The following is a 15,581-nucleotide window of genomic DNA, read 5'->3' as shown; positions in this document are numbered from 1 at the left end:
GCATGTCCACCTTAAATCCTCCCATATAAAGAGAAATCCTCTCTTTGGCAGATGTTCGCCAAACAAGTGTCCCTGTTAGATTACCTTTCTAATCCTGTTCGGTGGCAACTCCAATTTTGTTTTTTGTTTGATTTTCAGTGCCAATAACAGTGGTTTTCAGGACGAATAGAGAGGGTGAATCTTCATAGCAGGGACTCAAATAGTAGGGATGCGTATCCTTCTCTGCTCCAAATCCTTAAAGGAGTCCAGGAATATAAATAAATAAAAAAATACTTTTTCAGATCTATGGCTGCAGCATCACTGTAACGCTTCAGCTGTCCCCAACCTGCTTTAAGCACACTGATCACTCGGTTCTTGGTTCACTCTGAGCAGAGACTGTCTCTCAGTGGTGTGCTGAGAGGCTTAGTCAGCTGCCGGTCAAGCAACAAGGTCACATTATTGTCGGGACCCTTCCAGAGCCTGGAGCGGCTTTGTGATGTCGGCTAATGCCTGCTGCTGGCTGATTTTGAGTCACTGGAGAGTGCAGTATTGGCAAAGAAGCATTGCCCATACTTTTCTTTAAAAGGATAAGTTCACCTTTAAGGAAAACATAATAAATGAACATATTTTTGCATTTATTACTTTGAAAATGTATTATTGTTTCCTTGAAGCCTGCAAAGCATTGCACCTGCGATTAAGTCGTGGGTGCAATGTCTGGCTCCTGCACACCTCTACTGGCTTTCAGTTAGAAAGCTGGAGGAAGAGTGAAAGGACTAGGCGGTTTATTTACTAAAGGCAAATCCATTGTGCACTGCAAGTGCACTCTCTGTAGATCTGAGGAGGACATGCAAGGAAATGTTACATGTTACACCCTAAGTACGTTATGGGTGTAACATCTAACATGTTCTAGAAGGAGAACTTGACCTTAAAAATGGACTTCATATACACTTTAAGGAGAGTTCTGCTCCCACGAAAAGTCAGCAGCTACAAATCCTGCCCAGGGTTCCTGCAATGTCAGCACCCGAAGCCGATTTTCGGATTGGCTCTTGGGTGCTACCGCCACCAGTCAAAGTAAGGGAAACCGGCAGTGAACCCTTTCGGCTTCACAGCCCGTTCCCTACTGCGCATGCGTGAAGTGATCTGCGCTTTCTAATTGGCCCGGCAGTGGAGGAAGGGGGGCGAACTTCCAAGGGGCGGCAGTGCGGTGCGGTCTCCTGGAAGTGAGGAAGGGTACCTGTCAAAAACAGGTACCCGTTCCCCTCTCCCCCCTGAAAGGTGCCAAATGTGGCACCATAGGAGGGAAAAAAAGCATATAAGCGGAAGTTCCACTTTTGGGTGGAACTCTTCTTTAAGTGGTTTTGCTGTAATATTTTCAGTTGTATCGTTTTTTAGTGCAATTTTAAAATGGAACTAAACCCATCAATTTAACTGTTTTCCCAGAACAGTTAGGCCCCTTTCACACATACGGTCCATTCAGATCCACCTGTCAGTTTTTCATGGGGATCTGAACGGATGTCCCATGCATCTCTATGGGGCAGCGGATGTCAGTGGAGACATGTCCGCTGACATCCAATCCTGTCCGTCAAATCGGATCAGATGAGAACGGACATGCGGTCCGTTCCCATCCGATTCCCCCATAGAGGACAGCCGGGTTCGATTTGATACCTCCGTCTCCTCACACAGAGCGGAGACGGAGCTGTCATCCGCCTGCTCAGCGGAGATCGGCGGAATGGACATGTGTGAAAAGGGGCCTTGCTTTCAATGAATGCCATGATTTCCTTTCCAAGAAATGGAAGTGGCTGGTCCCATAACTGATCACATGTGCATCACCATGGCAGTTGGATATCAAACATGCTATAATGGCAGCTTTCTTGGCTGTAAAGTAAAGGAAGGTTTAGTTCCACTTTAAGGTAATGGCAGGCTGTTTGACTCCCATTCGGTTAGGACATGCATGCTTTTTGTAAGCAGTGACTTAGCTATATATAGTCACAGTTTTAAAAAAACTTTTTAAAAACGAAAAAAATTGTAAATCACTGCTAAACTGTTCACATTTCCTTACAGAGGAAGAGTAGTGCAATATTAGTATACTATGTAATGATCTTGCTGAGAAGACATGACTGATTTACTTTTTTCTTTTTAATTTGCTCAACAATTTTGTGGTAATAAAGGATGATAAGGTAACAATTATTCATGTTTCTAGCTTAGCTTTATGCATGCAATGCAATAACATATTTTACTTTTATCGAACCGCAAGCTCAAGCTGAAATAACAAGTTATTATCATTTGCTGCATATCCTGCAATTGATTTTAGGCTAAACCTCCATAAAATAATGTCCTTGATTTGTTTGTGTGCTGCTGACTCCTATGTTTTTGTGCTTCCGTAATACATCATTGTGGTGTGAAATCCCTGGACATGGCTGACATACTACCCCTGGTTTTTTACTAGTCAAATTCTATATATTAAACTGCCTTCTTGAGTTCTCTTAGTCTAAAAAATTTGCAATGCATACTCTGTTTAATAATCCCAGATCAGCCTTTCTCAACCTTTTTAAAATGGGAAACCCTTTAAGGTCTTAGGGAACCCTTGATTATAATTATATCTACAGCTCCAGGGACATAATCATGAACATCAGATTGTGAAGAATCAATACAAGGGTAAGGAATGTGGGACACTTAGGGTATTTGATACCCAGGGCTTTTTTGCACAACAAATTTTTTTTTTGGTAATAGTAATACAACAAAAGTAATGGTCAGACAAGAAAGGCAGACTGTGTAAATTGTTGTGTTACCTCACTTTGGTGGTCATTGAAAAAGTCAGCCCTTATACGGGTGGCCAGAGAGGTCCCCATTTACACGGGTGGCCAGAGAGGTCCCCATTTACAGGGGTGACCAGAGAGGTCCCCATTTACAGGGGTGGCCAGGGAGGTCTCCATTTACAGGGGTGGCCAGAGAGGTCCCCATTTACAGGGGTGGCCAGAGAGGTCCCCGTTTACAGGGGTGGCCAGAGAGGTCCCCGTTTACAGGGGTAACCAGAGAGGTCCCCGTTTACAGGGGTGGCCAGAGAGGTCCCCATTTACAGGGGTGGCCAGAGAGGTCCCCATTTACAGGGGTGGCCAAAGAGGTCCCCATTTACAGGGGTGGCCAGAGAGGTCCCCATTTACAGGGGTGGCCAGAGAGGTCCCCATTTACAGGGGTGGCCAGAGAGGTCCCCATTTACAGGGGTGGCCAGAGAGGTCCCCATTTACAGGGGTGGCCAGAGAGGTCCCCATTTACAGGGGTGGCCAGAGAGGTCCCCATTTACAGGGGTGGCCAGAGAGGTCCCCATTTACACGGGTGGCCAGAGAGGTCCCCATTTACACGGGTGGCCAGAGAGGTGCTCTATTACATAAATGGTTAGTTAGGCCCTGTTCACACCTGAGCGTATTTCAGCTCGTAAAACGCTCATCTCTGAAGTCTCAAAACGCCCAACAAGCAAAAACCCATAATTTCAATGGCCCATGTTCACATCTGAGCGATTTGTCGCATGAAGCTCAAGAAAGTACACAAGCTTCTTTTTTGGCAGATTACAAGCGTTTTTGTTAGATGTTAATGCCTGCCTCCAAACACCTGCTGCAAAACGTCTGAAAAAAGCCAGAAAAAATGCCTGAAAAAAGCCAGAAAAAACGCCCTGCAAAAAGCCCAAAAAATGCCTAAAAATAATACGCTCAGGTGTTGAATGGAGCCTAAAAAGGGTAATGGGTCTGATTACATTAACAGTCCATGCGCACTAGGTACCTGAAAAAATGCCAGAACCCCTGGGGAACCGTAGTTGAGAAAGGCTGTCCCAGAGTCTCACTTCCCCTATTCTTTATAGATATTTGCGGACCTCATTGTTTTGCCTGTGTAAAGTTCCTGTTAGATCTATGTTCCCATTATGGCCTTCTTTGATCAGATGAAGCCCTGTTATGGAAAGGCTTGGCTTTCTATTATCAAAATATTAGCGTTCTGGATCTATAATGCACAAAATAATGAGGCATAGGTGGCCAGAAGGAATGTGCAGGAAATAGGAAGAGGCAGGCAAGCTACAGAATTATCAGGAAGTGCTTGAGTTCTGCCTGCAAGAACAGCCCCGCTTTCAGCTGTACCATTAAGGTTTTGTTGCGATGTGATATACAGCACCTGTTATGGAACTAATACTGCTTCCAGTAGTCAAGTTTCCTAAAAGCTAAGGGTATTATTTTTACCTAAATACCCACAGTTTTGTAATTGATTTTTGCAACTAAGTTACAGATGTTAATAATTTATCACCAAATGAATGGTAGAACTCAACATTCAAAGTAATAATCAAGAGTTAATACTGGAATTGGAAGGATGTTGAGACACATATCTAAACATTCAGGTGGAATGCAGCCTAGATTGCTGTCTGTATTTGATTTGGTGATATTGAGTAGTGCAAAGATTCTTGCACTAACTTCTATTTTAATTCATTATGAATTGTATTATTTTTTTGCTTTGGTATAGTGTTACCACTGCATCTTCCTTATAAAAAAACCTATATAGAATAGTGAATTTCATCCTTTGAAAGGGTAACATGTTAACAGGATCGTTGAATGCCAAGCTAAGTAACATGGTGTGCAAGGTTTTTGGTCGAAGTCTTCTGATCATTGATAAAGCCATCTATTAAAGATCTCCTTGGTTAGATAGAAAAATGTTTACATTTTGCTTTGTTTTAGGACACAATGACAGAGACGTTGCCCATCTCTGAGGATGTTCAGAAGATGAAAGACCGAAGGGAAATTGCTCAGGCTTATACGGGAATGAAAGAAACCAACAGGTACGTTACGCTAATACTGATTTTTTTAAATTACAGTCTGGACTATGGTTATAAACCTGGGTCAGCACAACCTGCTTTTGAAACCGTTCGTACCTGAAATTTGATCTGTAGGGTTTATATTTGCAGCCACTTTTACAACTGCCAAAAGAAATGGCACTTCGATCTTTATATAACATTCTAGGCTTTGTCATATTAGAAAGGCAATCATTTTGTAAATGTTAGAACTATGCCCAAATCCAAAACTGCTGTATGGGAACTGCGTGTGTTTCATCTTAACAGTATTTAATAATTTTTATTTTTTATTTATTACAGGTACTTATATATCACTGTCAATTTACACAGCGCTTTACATATTTTACATATATTGTACATTTACATCAGTCCCTGCCCTCAAGGAGCTTACAATCTAAGGTCCCTAATTCAGATTCATATGCTAGGGCACACATGCTAGGGCCATTTAACCTACCAGCATGTTTTTGGAGCCTGGGAGGAAATCGGAGTACCTAGAGGAAACCCTAGTGCTCCTATGCAGAAACGCTAACCACTTAACCACGTTGCTGCCCCCAGTCTCTAATCATAGATAGTTTTGGTTTGAGTAAAGTAGTTGTTGGCAGATCTCTTTATCACCTGCTTATAAATGTTGGCTTCCGTTATGCAGTGTTAGGGTGCCCATGAACATACAGTATTTCATAAAAGTGAGTACACTCCTCACATTTTTGTAAATATTTTATTATATCTTTTCACGTGACAACACTGAAGAAATGACACTTTGCTACAATGTAAAGTAGTGAGTGTACAGCTTGTACAACAGTGTAAATTTGCTGTCCCCTCAAAATAACTCAACACACAATCATTAATGTCTAAACCACTGGCAACAAAAATTAGTACACCCCTAAGTGAAAATGTCCAAATTGGGCACAATTAGCCATTTTCCCTCCCCAGTGTCATGTGACTCTTTAGAGCTACAAGGTCTCAGGTGTGAATGGGGAGCAGGTGTGGTAAATTTGGTGTTCTCACTCTCTGATACTGGTCACTGGAAGTTCAACATGGCACCTCATGGCAAAGAACTCTCTGAGGATCTGAAAAAATGAATTGTTGCTCTACATAAAGATGGCCTAGGGCTAGGCTATAAGAATATTGCCAAGACCCTGAAACTGATCTGCAGCACGGTGGCCAAGACCATACAGCGGTTTACCAGGACAGGTTCCACGCAGAACAGGCCTCGCCATGGTCAACCAAAGAAGTTGAATGCACGTGCTCAGCGTTATATCCAGAGGTTGCCTTTGTGAAATAGACGTATGAGTTCTGCCAGAATTGCTGCAGAGGGGGGTCAGCCTGTCAGAGCTCAGACCATATGCTGCACACTGCATCAAATTGGTCTGCATGGCTGCCGTTACAGAAGGAAGCCTCTTCTAAAGATGATGCACAAAAACAGTTTGCTGAAAACAAGCAGACTAAGGACATGGATTGCTGGAACCATGTCCTGTGGTCTGATGAGACCAAGATAAACTTATTTGGTTCCGATTGTTTGGCGGCAACCAGGTGAGGAGTACAAAGACAAGTGGGTCTTGCCTACAGTCAAGCATGGTGATGGGAGTGTCATGGTCTGGGGCTGCATGAGTACTGCTGGCATTGGGGAGCTACAGTCATTGAGGGAACCATGAATGCCAACATGTACTGTGGCATACTGAAGCAGAGCATGATCCCCCTCCCTTTGGAGACTGGGCCTCAGGGAAGTGTTCCAACATGATAACGACCCCAAACACACCTCCAAGATGACCACTGCCTTGCTAAAGAAGCTGAGGGTACAGGTAATGGACTGGCCAAGCATGTCTCCAGACCTAAAACCTATTGAGCATCTGTGGGGCATCCTCAAACGGTGGAGGAGCGCAAGATCTCCAACATCAACCAGCTCTGTGATGTCGTCATAGAGGAGTGGAAGAGGACTCCAGTGGCAACCTGTGAAGCTCTGGTGAACTCCATGCCCAAGAGGGTTAAGACAGTGCTGGAAAAAAATGGTGGCCACACAAAGCATTGACACTTTGAGCCCAATTTGGACATTTCAATGTAAGGGTGTACTCACTTTTGTTGCCAGCGGTTTAAACATTTTTGGCTGTGTGTTGAGTTATTTTGAAGGGACAGCAAATTTACACTGTTATACAAGCTGTACACTCACTACTTTACATTGTAGCAAAGTGTAATTTCTTCAGTGTTGTCACATGAAAAGATATAAAAAAAATATTTACAAAAATGTGAGGGTGTACTCAATTTTGTGAGATACTGTAGCATGGTGGTTGCATATGGGAGTCCTCACATTCCACAGTCACAGGCCTTGTAATTATAATAACCTCATATCTACCTTTAAAGACGGCCTGTCAAAAAAGAAACATGGTGGCCACCATTTCTGAGCCCTGTGTGTAAATGTTAGTTATTTGGCTGTGATGCTGGCCCTTTAGTACTTTTAATCATTGACCTTGAACAAATATGCAGGTAAGGAGTTCTGACTTTGCTGATCTGCATCCTTCTTCCTGGTTATTGATTTAGAAATTTTGAAAGCCAGGGGGTAAGCACGACAGCCAGACAACTAGCGTGGGGGACCAGTGATCTAGCAATGCAGATGTGCCTGCCCAGTCAGGTCCTTTTTGGCTGACGTTACTGCTGCAGATTTCTCTTCTGGATCCTGAGAACACCCTGCTGCTGGACAGCCAAGAGGAGGTGTCTATGTCATGCATTCAGTGATGTGGACACCCAAAGAAGGACCCCGCCGCAGGGGTTTGGTAGGGGTTAATGTCAGGCTGAGGAGTAGCTTTAAAAATACACCCTTACTTTTTCAATATCTAAAATCATTTGTCATTACGACATAATAAGAATAAGGTGCAGCCAGGTCCCTGTCTAAACTGTGCTTCTGTTTGCTAGCCAACATCCTCACTGAATTATGTTACATGTCAATTTATTATCCCTTATGTAGTTTCAATACATCACTTGCATTTTTACACTGCTTGTGTTTCATCTTGTTAACTAGTGACAGTATCTAATCATAGATATTTTTGGGTTGTGTAAAGGTGTTGTTGGAGGATCTCTTTATTATTTGTAAATGCTGGCTTCCATTGTGCAGTGTTAAGCTGGATACACACTAGGGATCGACCGATTATCGGTAAAGCCGATATATCGAGTTCTGATATGCACTTTCCCCGATATATTGGAATTGGCCACCAAGGTTGCCGATATTACCAATATTTTGGAAAGTGCTTGTACCCGAGTGATGCCTGCAGCTAGAGGCATCACCCTGGTACCGGCGTCCATAGCCGATGGTCGGCTGTCTTGTAATGATGCGGCTGAAAAGCTGCTCAGCTGTCATTACAAGGAGCGGGTCCCACCGGGAGACCCGGGCAACCAGCCTGCACAGCCGCCGAAGACCTGGTCAAAGCCACATTCGGCTTTTATGTTCAGAGGAGGGGTTTGGGGTCTTTTAGACCCCCAGATTCCTCCACAAGAGTACCTGTCAAGAAAAATAAAAAAATGTTTTAAATGTACGAAAATATCAGCCCATAACGGCCGATACCGATACGCGATGACCAAAATATTGGTATCGATATCAGCAATGAAAAAACGATATCAGTCGATCCCTAATACACACTATACAGCTTTTGTTGTTTGATTTCCTTTAGATTTACCTTCAACCATGAAGTGCAAGGACCTGCCTGATTGCATACAAATTGAAAGTGTTTAGGTTTGACCTCAAATTATATGTATATGGTAGATCTAAAGGACAAAATGTAAAGAAAATTGTATAGTGTGTATCCAGCTTTAGGGTGCCCATGGACATAGCAGGGTACCTGCATATTAGAGTCCTCAAATTCCACAGTCACAGACCTGATCTGTAAACATGAACCCTCCACCTAGCCAAGAATTCATTTTTATGCTAACGGAGAGAGATGTGTAAAGCTGGCCATAGATCGATCAGTAAGGTACTGGCTGAATTTCGATCCCTCTATGGCTGGTCCCACTCGACAGAAGTCAGTCTAACAATCAACTTCTGTCAAATGGGAATTTTGGAATATTTTCATTCATTCTTACAGTCAGAATACAGTGACGCAGTGGGGAGGATTCCTCCATCCACCTCCTTTGTGTGGATGGTTGGGCAATCTGTTTGCTGATTGAAAAAAAAAAAATATTAATGAAACAACCCATGTATGGGCATTCTAAGGGTTGCACACAAGTACCTCCACTTTTGGTCAGATTAAGCAGTATTGGTCTGAAAAAGTTTTCTAACCTGTCCATTTACTGAGTCCACTAACATTTATTGGGTGACCATTCCTACAGGTTTAACAGACCTGAAATTGCTGACCAATGCAAACTTGTCATATTCAGGCATGTGTGCCTGTACAGGTACTGTTTTCCTGTAGAGATGAAGGCTTTGGCCATATGAGATACAGCTTAAAAAAGTTAATTGTGTTGTTAAAGTGTTGTTTAACCACTTTACCACTGAGTACCGTAGTACTGCTGCGGCAAAGTGGCTCGTTATCGTCTGACGACGTAGACCTACGTCGTCGGACACTTCCCCTTCTCGGCGGCACGCGGCGCCGGAGGCTCGCTCCCGCTGTATTCAGTCACAGCGGGAGTCAGGCCAGGGGAGGAGCAGCTGCGATCGCCGCCGCTCTTCCCCGATCGTCAGGGATCTCCCAAGTGACAGGCAGGGTCAGATTGCAGGGTTCAGCATAGCTGAACCCTGGATCTGTCCTTGTGTCACTCAGTCACCTCCCCCCCCCACACGTCAGTAAGCACCAGGCATACATTAACCCCTCCCTCTCCAATAAAATTAACTCCTTCCCTGCACTGATTACTGCAGTAATGTCACTGGTACCCCCAAAAGTGTCAAAAATGTCAGTCAAGGGTCCGATCTGTCCGCCGCAATGTCGCAGTCCCGCAAAAAAAATCGCAGATCGCCGCCATTACGCGTTAAAAAAAAAACACCAAAAATGACAGAAATCTTTCCCTTTGTTAGTAAACGCAATAACTTTTGCGCAAACCAATCAAAATACGCTTATTGTGAATTTTTTTTACCAAACATAGGTAGCAGAAAACAAATTGGCCAAAAATTTAAAAAAATTTTGATTTTTACATTTTTTGGGGGGGAATTTCATATAAAAAATGTGAAAATTATTGTTGTTTTTTCAAAATTTACGCTCTTTTTTTGTTTATAGCGCAAAAAGTAAAAATCGCACAGGTGATCAAATACCACCAAAAAAAAGCTTTGTTTGTGGGAAAAAAAGGACGTAAATTTCGTTTGGGTATGGCACCGCACGACAGCGCAATTGTCAGTTAAAGTCGCACAGCGCCGAATCGCAAAAAGTGGCCCAGACGTAAGACAGCAAAATGCTCTAGTGGTAAAGTGGTTAAGCTACACTTGTCTGGTCCAGTAACCTTGCAAGTGCAAAATACATACAGTCCGTTCAGTTCATCAGTTCAGTCACGTCAAATGTATCAGTTTTTCATCCGTTTTTCATCCGTTTTTCGTCAGTTGTCATCAGTTTTTCATCCGTTTTTCGTCAGTTGTTATCCGTTTTTTATCAGTTTTTCATCAGTTGTTATCCGTTTTTCATCCGTTTTTCATCCGTTGTCGTCCGTTTTTCATCCGTTGTCATCAGTTGACATCAGTTTTTCATCCGTTGTCATCCGTTGTCATCAGTTGACATCCGTTTTTCATCCGTTGTCATCCGTTTTTCGTCCGATCCGTTTTTTTGACGGATGAAAAATAGGGCATTCATCCGTTCAAAAAAACGGACATTGACGGAAGTGGATGAAAACGGATGTTAACTGATGATCATCAGTTGTCATCCGTTTTTACATAGAGATGCATTGATGTCCGTTTTTCATCCGTCAACGGATGGATGAAAAACGGACAAACGGACAGCATGTGTGAAAGAGGCCTAATTGAACAAGGTGAAATTAGAAGCGGATTGGCTACAATGCACAGCTGCACCAGATTTTACACTCTACAGTTTTGGTAAAGCAACCCCATAGTGTCTAAATACCATTAGTATAACGACCAACACTGTTCAAACTAGCAAAAAAGGCTTGTTTTACAGGGTCTGAATCTCCGTTTTACTGTTATTATTTGTGAGATGTTTATTTAACATTTGCACTTTTCATTTCTCTTTAACATTTAATAAGTAGAAAATAAAGTAAGGTCTTGTTTTATCTTCTGCTATTCTCTTTATCCTTGGTTGTCTGCTTTACGCATCACCTTGTCAGCATTTTATTTTGTGAGTAAGGGATAAGACACAAAGGTCTATTACTTACAGCTCCTTCTTAATCCTAGTACACACAAACAGAAAATCATACAAAAAATACCGCTTTCGAGGCGATCCTACAGTAATCTGAACGTTACTACACAGCTTTCGTCCAAAATTGTCCGTAAGGACAAACACGAAAATCTTTCTCAAACGATACCAGATCTTATGATTTTGGTTTAATCAGTACGGCGATCTTACCTGGTAGAGGGAGTGGATACCTGGTTTTGACAGATATCTGCTCCCCCCTTCGAAAGGTGCCATATGTGGCAGCAGAGGAGGGGAGGAAGCAAATAAGCAGAGCTTCCCCTTTTGGGTAGAGCTCCGCTTTATTGAGGTCCCTATTAGAGCCACCCTTACAAAAGAGTCTTCCTTAGGAGTCCTCTTACATCGAAAGGGGAGATCATAGGCAGCCTTTGCAGACCTTAAAGTGGAGTTCCACTCATTTTTTATGTTTATTAAAAGTCAGAAGCTACAAAAAGTGTAGCTTCTGACTTTTAATAAACACACACTCACCTGTCCCACGGTCCAGTGATGCGGCCACCGAAAGCCTCGCTTCTCTCCCTCTCCTTTCTGCGGCATCGGCATTGCAAGTGGAGGCACCCGGCTGTAAAGGCTTGCAGCTTCACAGCCGGGTACGCACTGCGCATCCACGCATCGTGCAGTTGCTCCCTATTGGTCAGGAAATCCTCTTGGGACCTCTGACAAGTCCCAGAAGATTGCAAGGAGGGAGGGGTAGAGGGGGCGGCTCGAGCAGCAGTGGGAGCCAGTACCTGTCCCCCCCCGCCCCGAGCCCCCCTCCCACAAAAAAAATGACATGCCAAGTGGGGCATATCTGGGGGAGAGGAGTGCTTAAAACGGAACTTCCCCTTTTGAGTGGAGCTCCACTTTAATTAGTACACATTTAGAATATGCCACAGACCCTAGCCACGGGCCAGATAAAATCTGGTATTCTGTGGTCCATACTTTAGAGACCCCTAATCTAGAAAAAAAAACATAAAAGGATAGCACAGATGGGAAATCTTCCAATGTTAAGCCCTTTTGTGGTATCTACGATCTAAGAAGGGACAGCCTCTCATTTTGGAAAGATCTCTCACTTCCTGTTGGCCCAGGAAGTGAAGGGAAATATCCCCAACAGGACACAGACAGCTAAAGACAAATAAAAAGATTTGCTTTGTTTAAATTTTAAATGACTTCTTTAGTTAGTGCAGTAAAGGGAGTTGATAATTGGACTCCATGTTGCCTTTTAGCCATCACAAATACCAACACTGATATGCAACTTTTAAGTGGCTTCCATTAAAATTGTTACAATTTAATAAACTTGGATATAACGCACAATAAAAAGGAGTAGCATCAAAATGATTTTGCACACTTAGCAGCTTGGAGAATGGTAAATGACTAATCTATCTTAATTAGTATGAGGACCTTAGGAGTCAGACTACCTATTAAATTCAAATTGAACTCATGATAGCTTTCAATATTTAGGTGTGATTTTTGTTCTCAAATGCATTCCAGTTTTCCTTGTCCATTCTTGCTCTGTGTGCTTTGTTTATGTGTGTCTGTATCATTGTTACATTTTGATTTACCTTAAAAGTACACCAATCATGTGAAAAATACAGAGACTGCTATTGCTGACTTCCTTGTGAAAGAATGAATTGGCTGTCTCAGGCTTAATACTCCCCTTGTACAAGTATGCAGCAAGTAAAGCCAGAAATACTGATCTGCATGCCTGTTGAGAACTCAGTTTGTAGGAAGAGGGTCAACCTGACAGCCAGTTCAGTATCCTTTTCAGAGGGAAGTCAGTAACTACAGTCTCTGGTTTTCTCTCTTGACAGGTTTCCTTAATAATATTTCTCTAATTTTTCCATCAATCCATTTTTCAGTTGTTCTTTTCTTTCTCTTTCCCTTTTATTTTATTTTTTTAAATTTAAATCATTTTTTTGTAATCATTTTTTTGAAAGAACCCCACCTCAAGACTACCATATGCTGAATGAGGACGGAGAACTCTGGCTGGTGTATGAAGGGTTAAAACAGGCCAACAGGTTACCTAATTTCTCACTCTGGGAATTTGTGGTCTGCATTTGCCTATTACTAACAATGGCCAGAGATTAAACTATGCACTCCTCTATTATGGACAGTGGACTATGCTGCCAGAAATGGCCACTTTGGCTCACATGGTGTGCCTGATTTCTTTATGCAGTATGCAAGCCATTTTATTGGTAACCACCTCAACCTACTGTTAAATCTTCATGGTACTGCCTGAGAAAACAATTCCTGGAAATTGTATCTTTTTAGACCTAAAGATACTACTAAAATTCAGCTGTTTTAAAAAAGAATATCCTTGAATAAAAATGTATTCATGATTACCGTATTTATAATTTTAATTGGTGCAGGTTTAACAGTTCACTGTGGTGTCTCTTTTCTGGAACTTAAAGTATAAGTCCACTTTTTCTCAGCATCTTTAACAAATTTTGATATTAAAAGCCAGAACATTGAGTTGTCTAATTTTGTAAGATGTGTCTACCCGTCTTGTTCCATTATACCTATACAGACTGTATAAGGCAGGGATCCTCAAACTACAGCCCTCCAGCTGTTGCGGAACTACACATCCCATGAGGCACTGTAAAACTCTGGCATTCACAGACATGACTATGCATGATGGGAATTTAAGTTTCTGAACAACTGGAGGGCCAGAGTTTGAAGACCCCTGGTAGAAGGTATCCACCAAGCAGGCTGCATAAAATTTAGAGTTAAAATACAAGGACTGTTCCCAAAGTAATGCAAAAGTGGACATAACATTTTAATTAACCTATGTAGGTAATTCAAATTTCACGTTTGTAGAGTAACTCTTTCTTTTTTTTCATTACAGGTAAATAATGGATTCCAAGCAGAAGGAACATGCCACCATGGAGTTCTTGATGGAGTGGTGCAGGCTGTCCGGCATCCACAGAAGGTTATGGAGATGACACCATTGACAAGAGTCACCAATGACAAGACATTGCTCCTGTCAGCGTTGTTATCTCCATTAATGTTCTATTGGCTTCTGTGGGGTTTGGAGAGCCTGCGCCCTTCCTTTGTCAAGAACTCATGTTGCAATTACTTGGAATCCATGATTTACTTGAAATTAAAAAGAGGCAGCGTTACTTTAGAGGACGAGTTACTCTACCAATATGTAAAATTTGAACTACCTATTTTTTTGTATTGGATAGAGTTCAAAAAGATTAGAACATCTGTTGGTTTTTAAGGCTGTTTGTACCCTCGATAAAGAGATTCAGCGTCTTTGTCCTATTTACTATTGTTATTAAAAGTAAAAGAAAATCCCACATTTTCGTTTGACATCAGAACAGTACTAGCAGGGAAATCTTCTAATGGGGACACTAATTCTGGGGACACCATGGGATTCTCTCACTTTGGAGGGATTTCCTATCATTTCCTTTTTTGACTATGGGACAGGAAGTGAAAGGAATTCTCCCCTACGGGACACAGATGGCAAAGAATAAAACTGACCGGGTTTAAAACCCTCCCATTCTCTACGCAAAATGAAAATAAGGTTTTGCCATTCATTACATTTTAATAAAAGAAAAAGTTATGCCCACTTTTGAATTATTTTTGGTGCAGCCCTTGTATTATGTTTTCCTAAGCAGTTTTTGGTATCGATGTGAATATTTTGTCAAATGTAGTAGTGGTCACTATAGATGGCCAAATATTTCCCCAAGGCAAGGAGATGAGTTCCAATTTTCAAACATGTCCTCAAAGCACTGAGAATTGCTTTAATTCCCAATGTCCGTATTACTTCATCCCTTAATTTTCCTACAGATATAAAAAAAGAATGGACCCACTCATAGAGAAATTGTACAACAAAATGGTGAATCTCCCTGTGTCATAATCAGTGCCCTGAAAGGGCTTATTATCATCTGGTAGTCAGAAGTCAGAAACTTCCCTGTTCTTGCAAGCCAAGCGTAGAATTGGGATTTTCACTTGCTAATATTGTTCTAATAGCTATGGTAAGTGTAGATTAGATAGAACTGAAAAATGTACAGTACTTTCTCTTTGGACACAATGAGTCCTCCCACAGCCGGTATAGGTGTTTTGGAACAAGATGGGTAAAGCATTCTAATTGCAAAGTTTGTTTTACTTACCCGATAATATCAGATTGTCAAAAGTGAGGAAATAAGTGGAGTTACACTCTTAGATTGTGGTTGGGTTTTCTTGAAAGCATGTTACCAAGCCTTCTAAATTTCTGCAGTGGTGTCTGAGTATTTGCCTGCATGTTTGCTTTATACCAGCTGTACCCTGTTTTTCACTGTTGATACGAGATAGGGAAAAAAGCCTTACCTAATGAAGCTTTGCATCTTGCGGGTCAGTGAGCTAACACATACCTTAGGACTTGCGCTTAAAGGATAAGTCCAGGCAAAACCTAACTAACGCTATACCTGCCCTGTGCCACATTCTAAACCTATTCTATCTAACCCTGTAAAGCACAAATCACTGTACTT

General features: G+C 42.0%; 1 protein-coding gene across 5 annotated transcripts in view; it reads left to right on the top strand.

Annotated features, from left to right (window-relative positions):
* Nucleotides 1-15,581, top strand: part of MYO5A (myosin VA) — a 391,043-nt gene that overhangs the window by 309,791 nt on the left and 65,671 nt on the right. For 3 of the 5 annotated variants that reach the window (XM_082256682.1, XM_082256681.1, XM_082256680.1), the window contains exons 29-30: nucleotides 4,692-4,792; nucleotides 13,047-13,127. In XM_082256682.1, the coding sequence (XP_082112808.1) occupies nucleotides 4,692-4,792; nucleotides 13,047-13,127 (182 nt within the window). The remainder of the gene's footprint in view (nucleotides 1-4,691; nucleotides 4,793-13,046; nucleotides 13,128-15,581) is intronic. The other 2 variants (XM_082256683.1, XM_082256679.1) reach the window with 1 other exon arrangement.

Source organism: Pelophylax lessonae (genome assembly GCF_965119305.1).
Source record: "Pelophylax lessonae genome assembly, chromosome: 4".
NCBI classification, from domain to species: Eukaryota; Metazoa; Chordata; class Amphibia; order Anura; family Ranidae; genus Pelophylax; species Pelophylax lessonae.
This window is presented reverse-complemented; position numbering and strand designations above follow the sequence as displayed.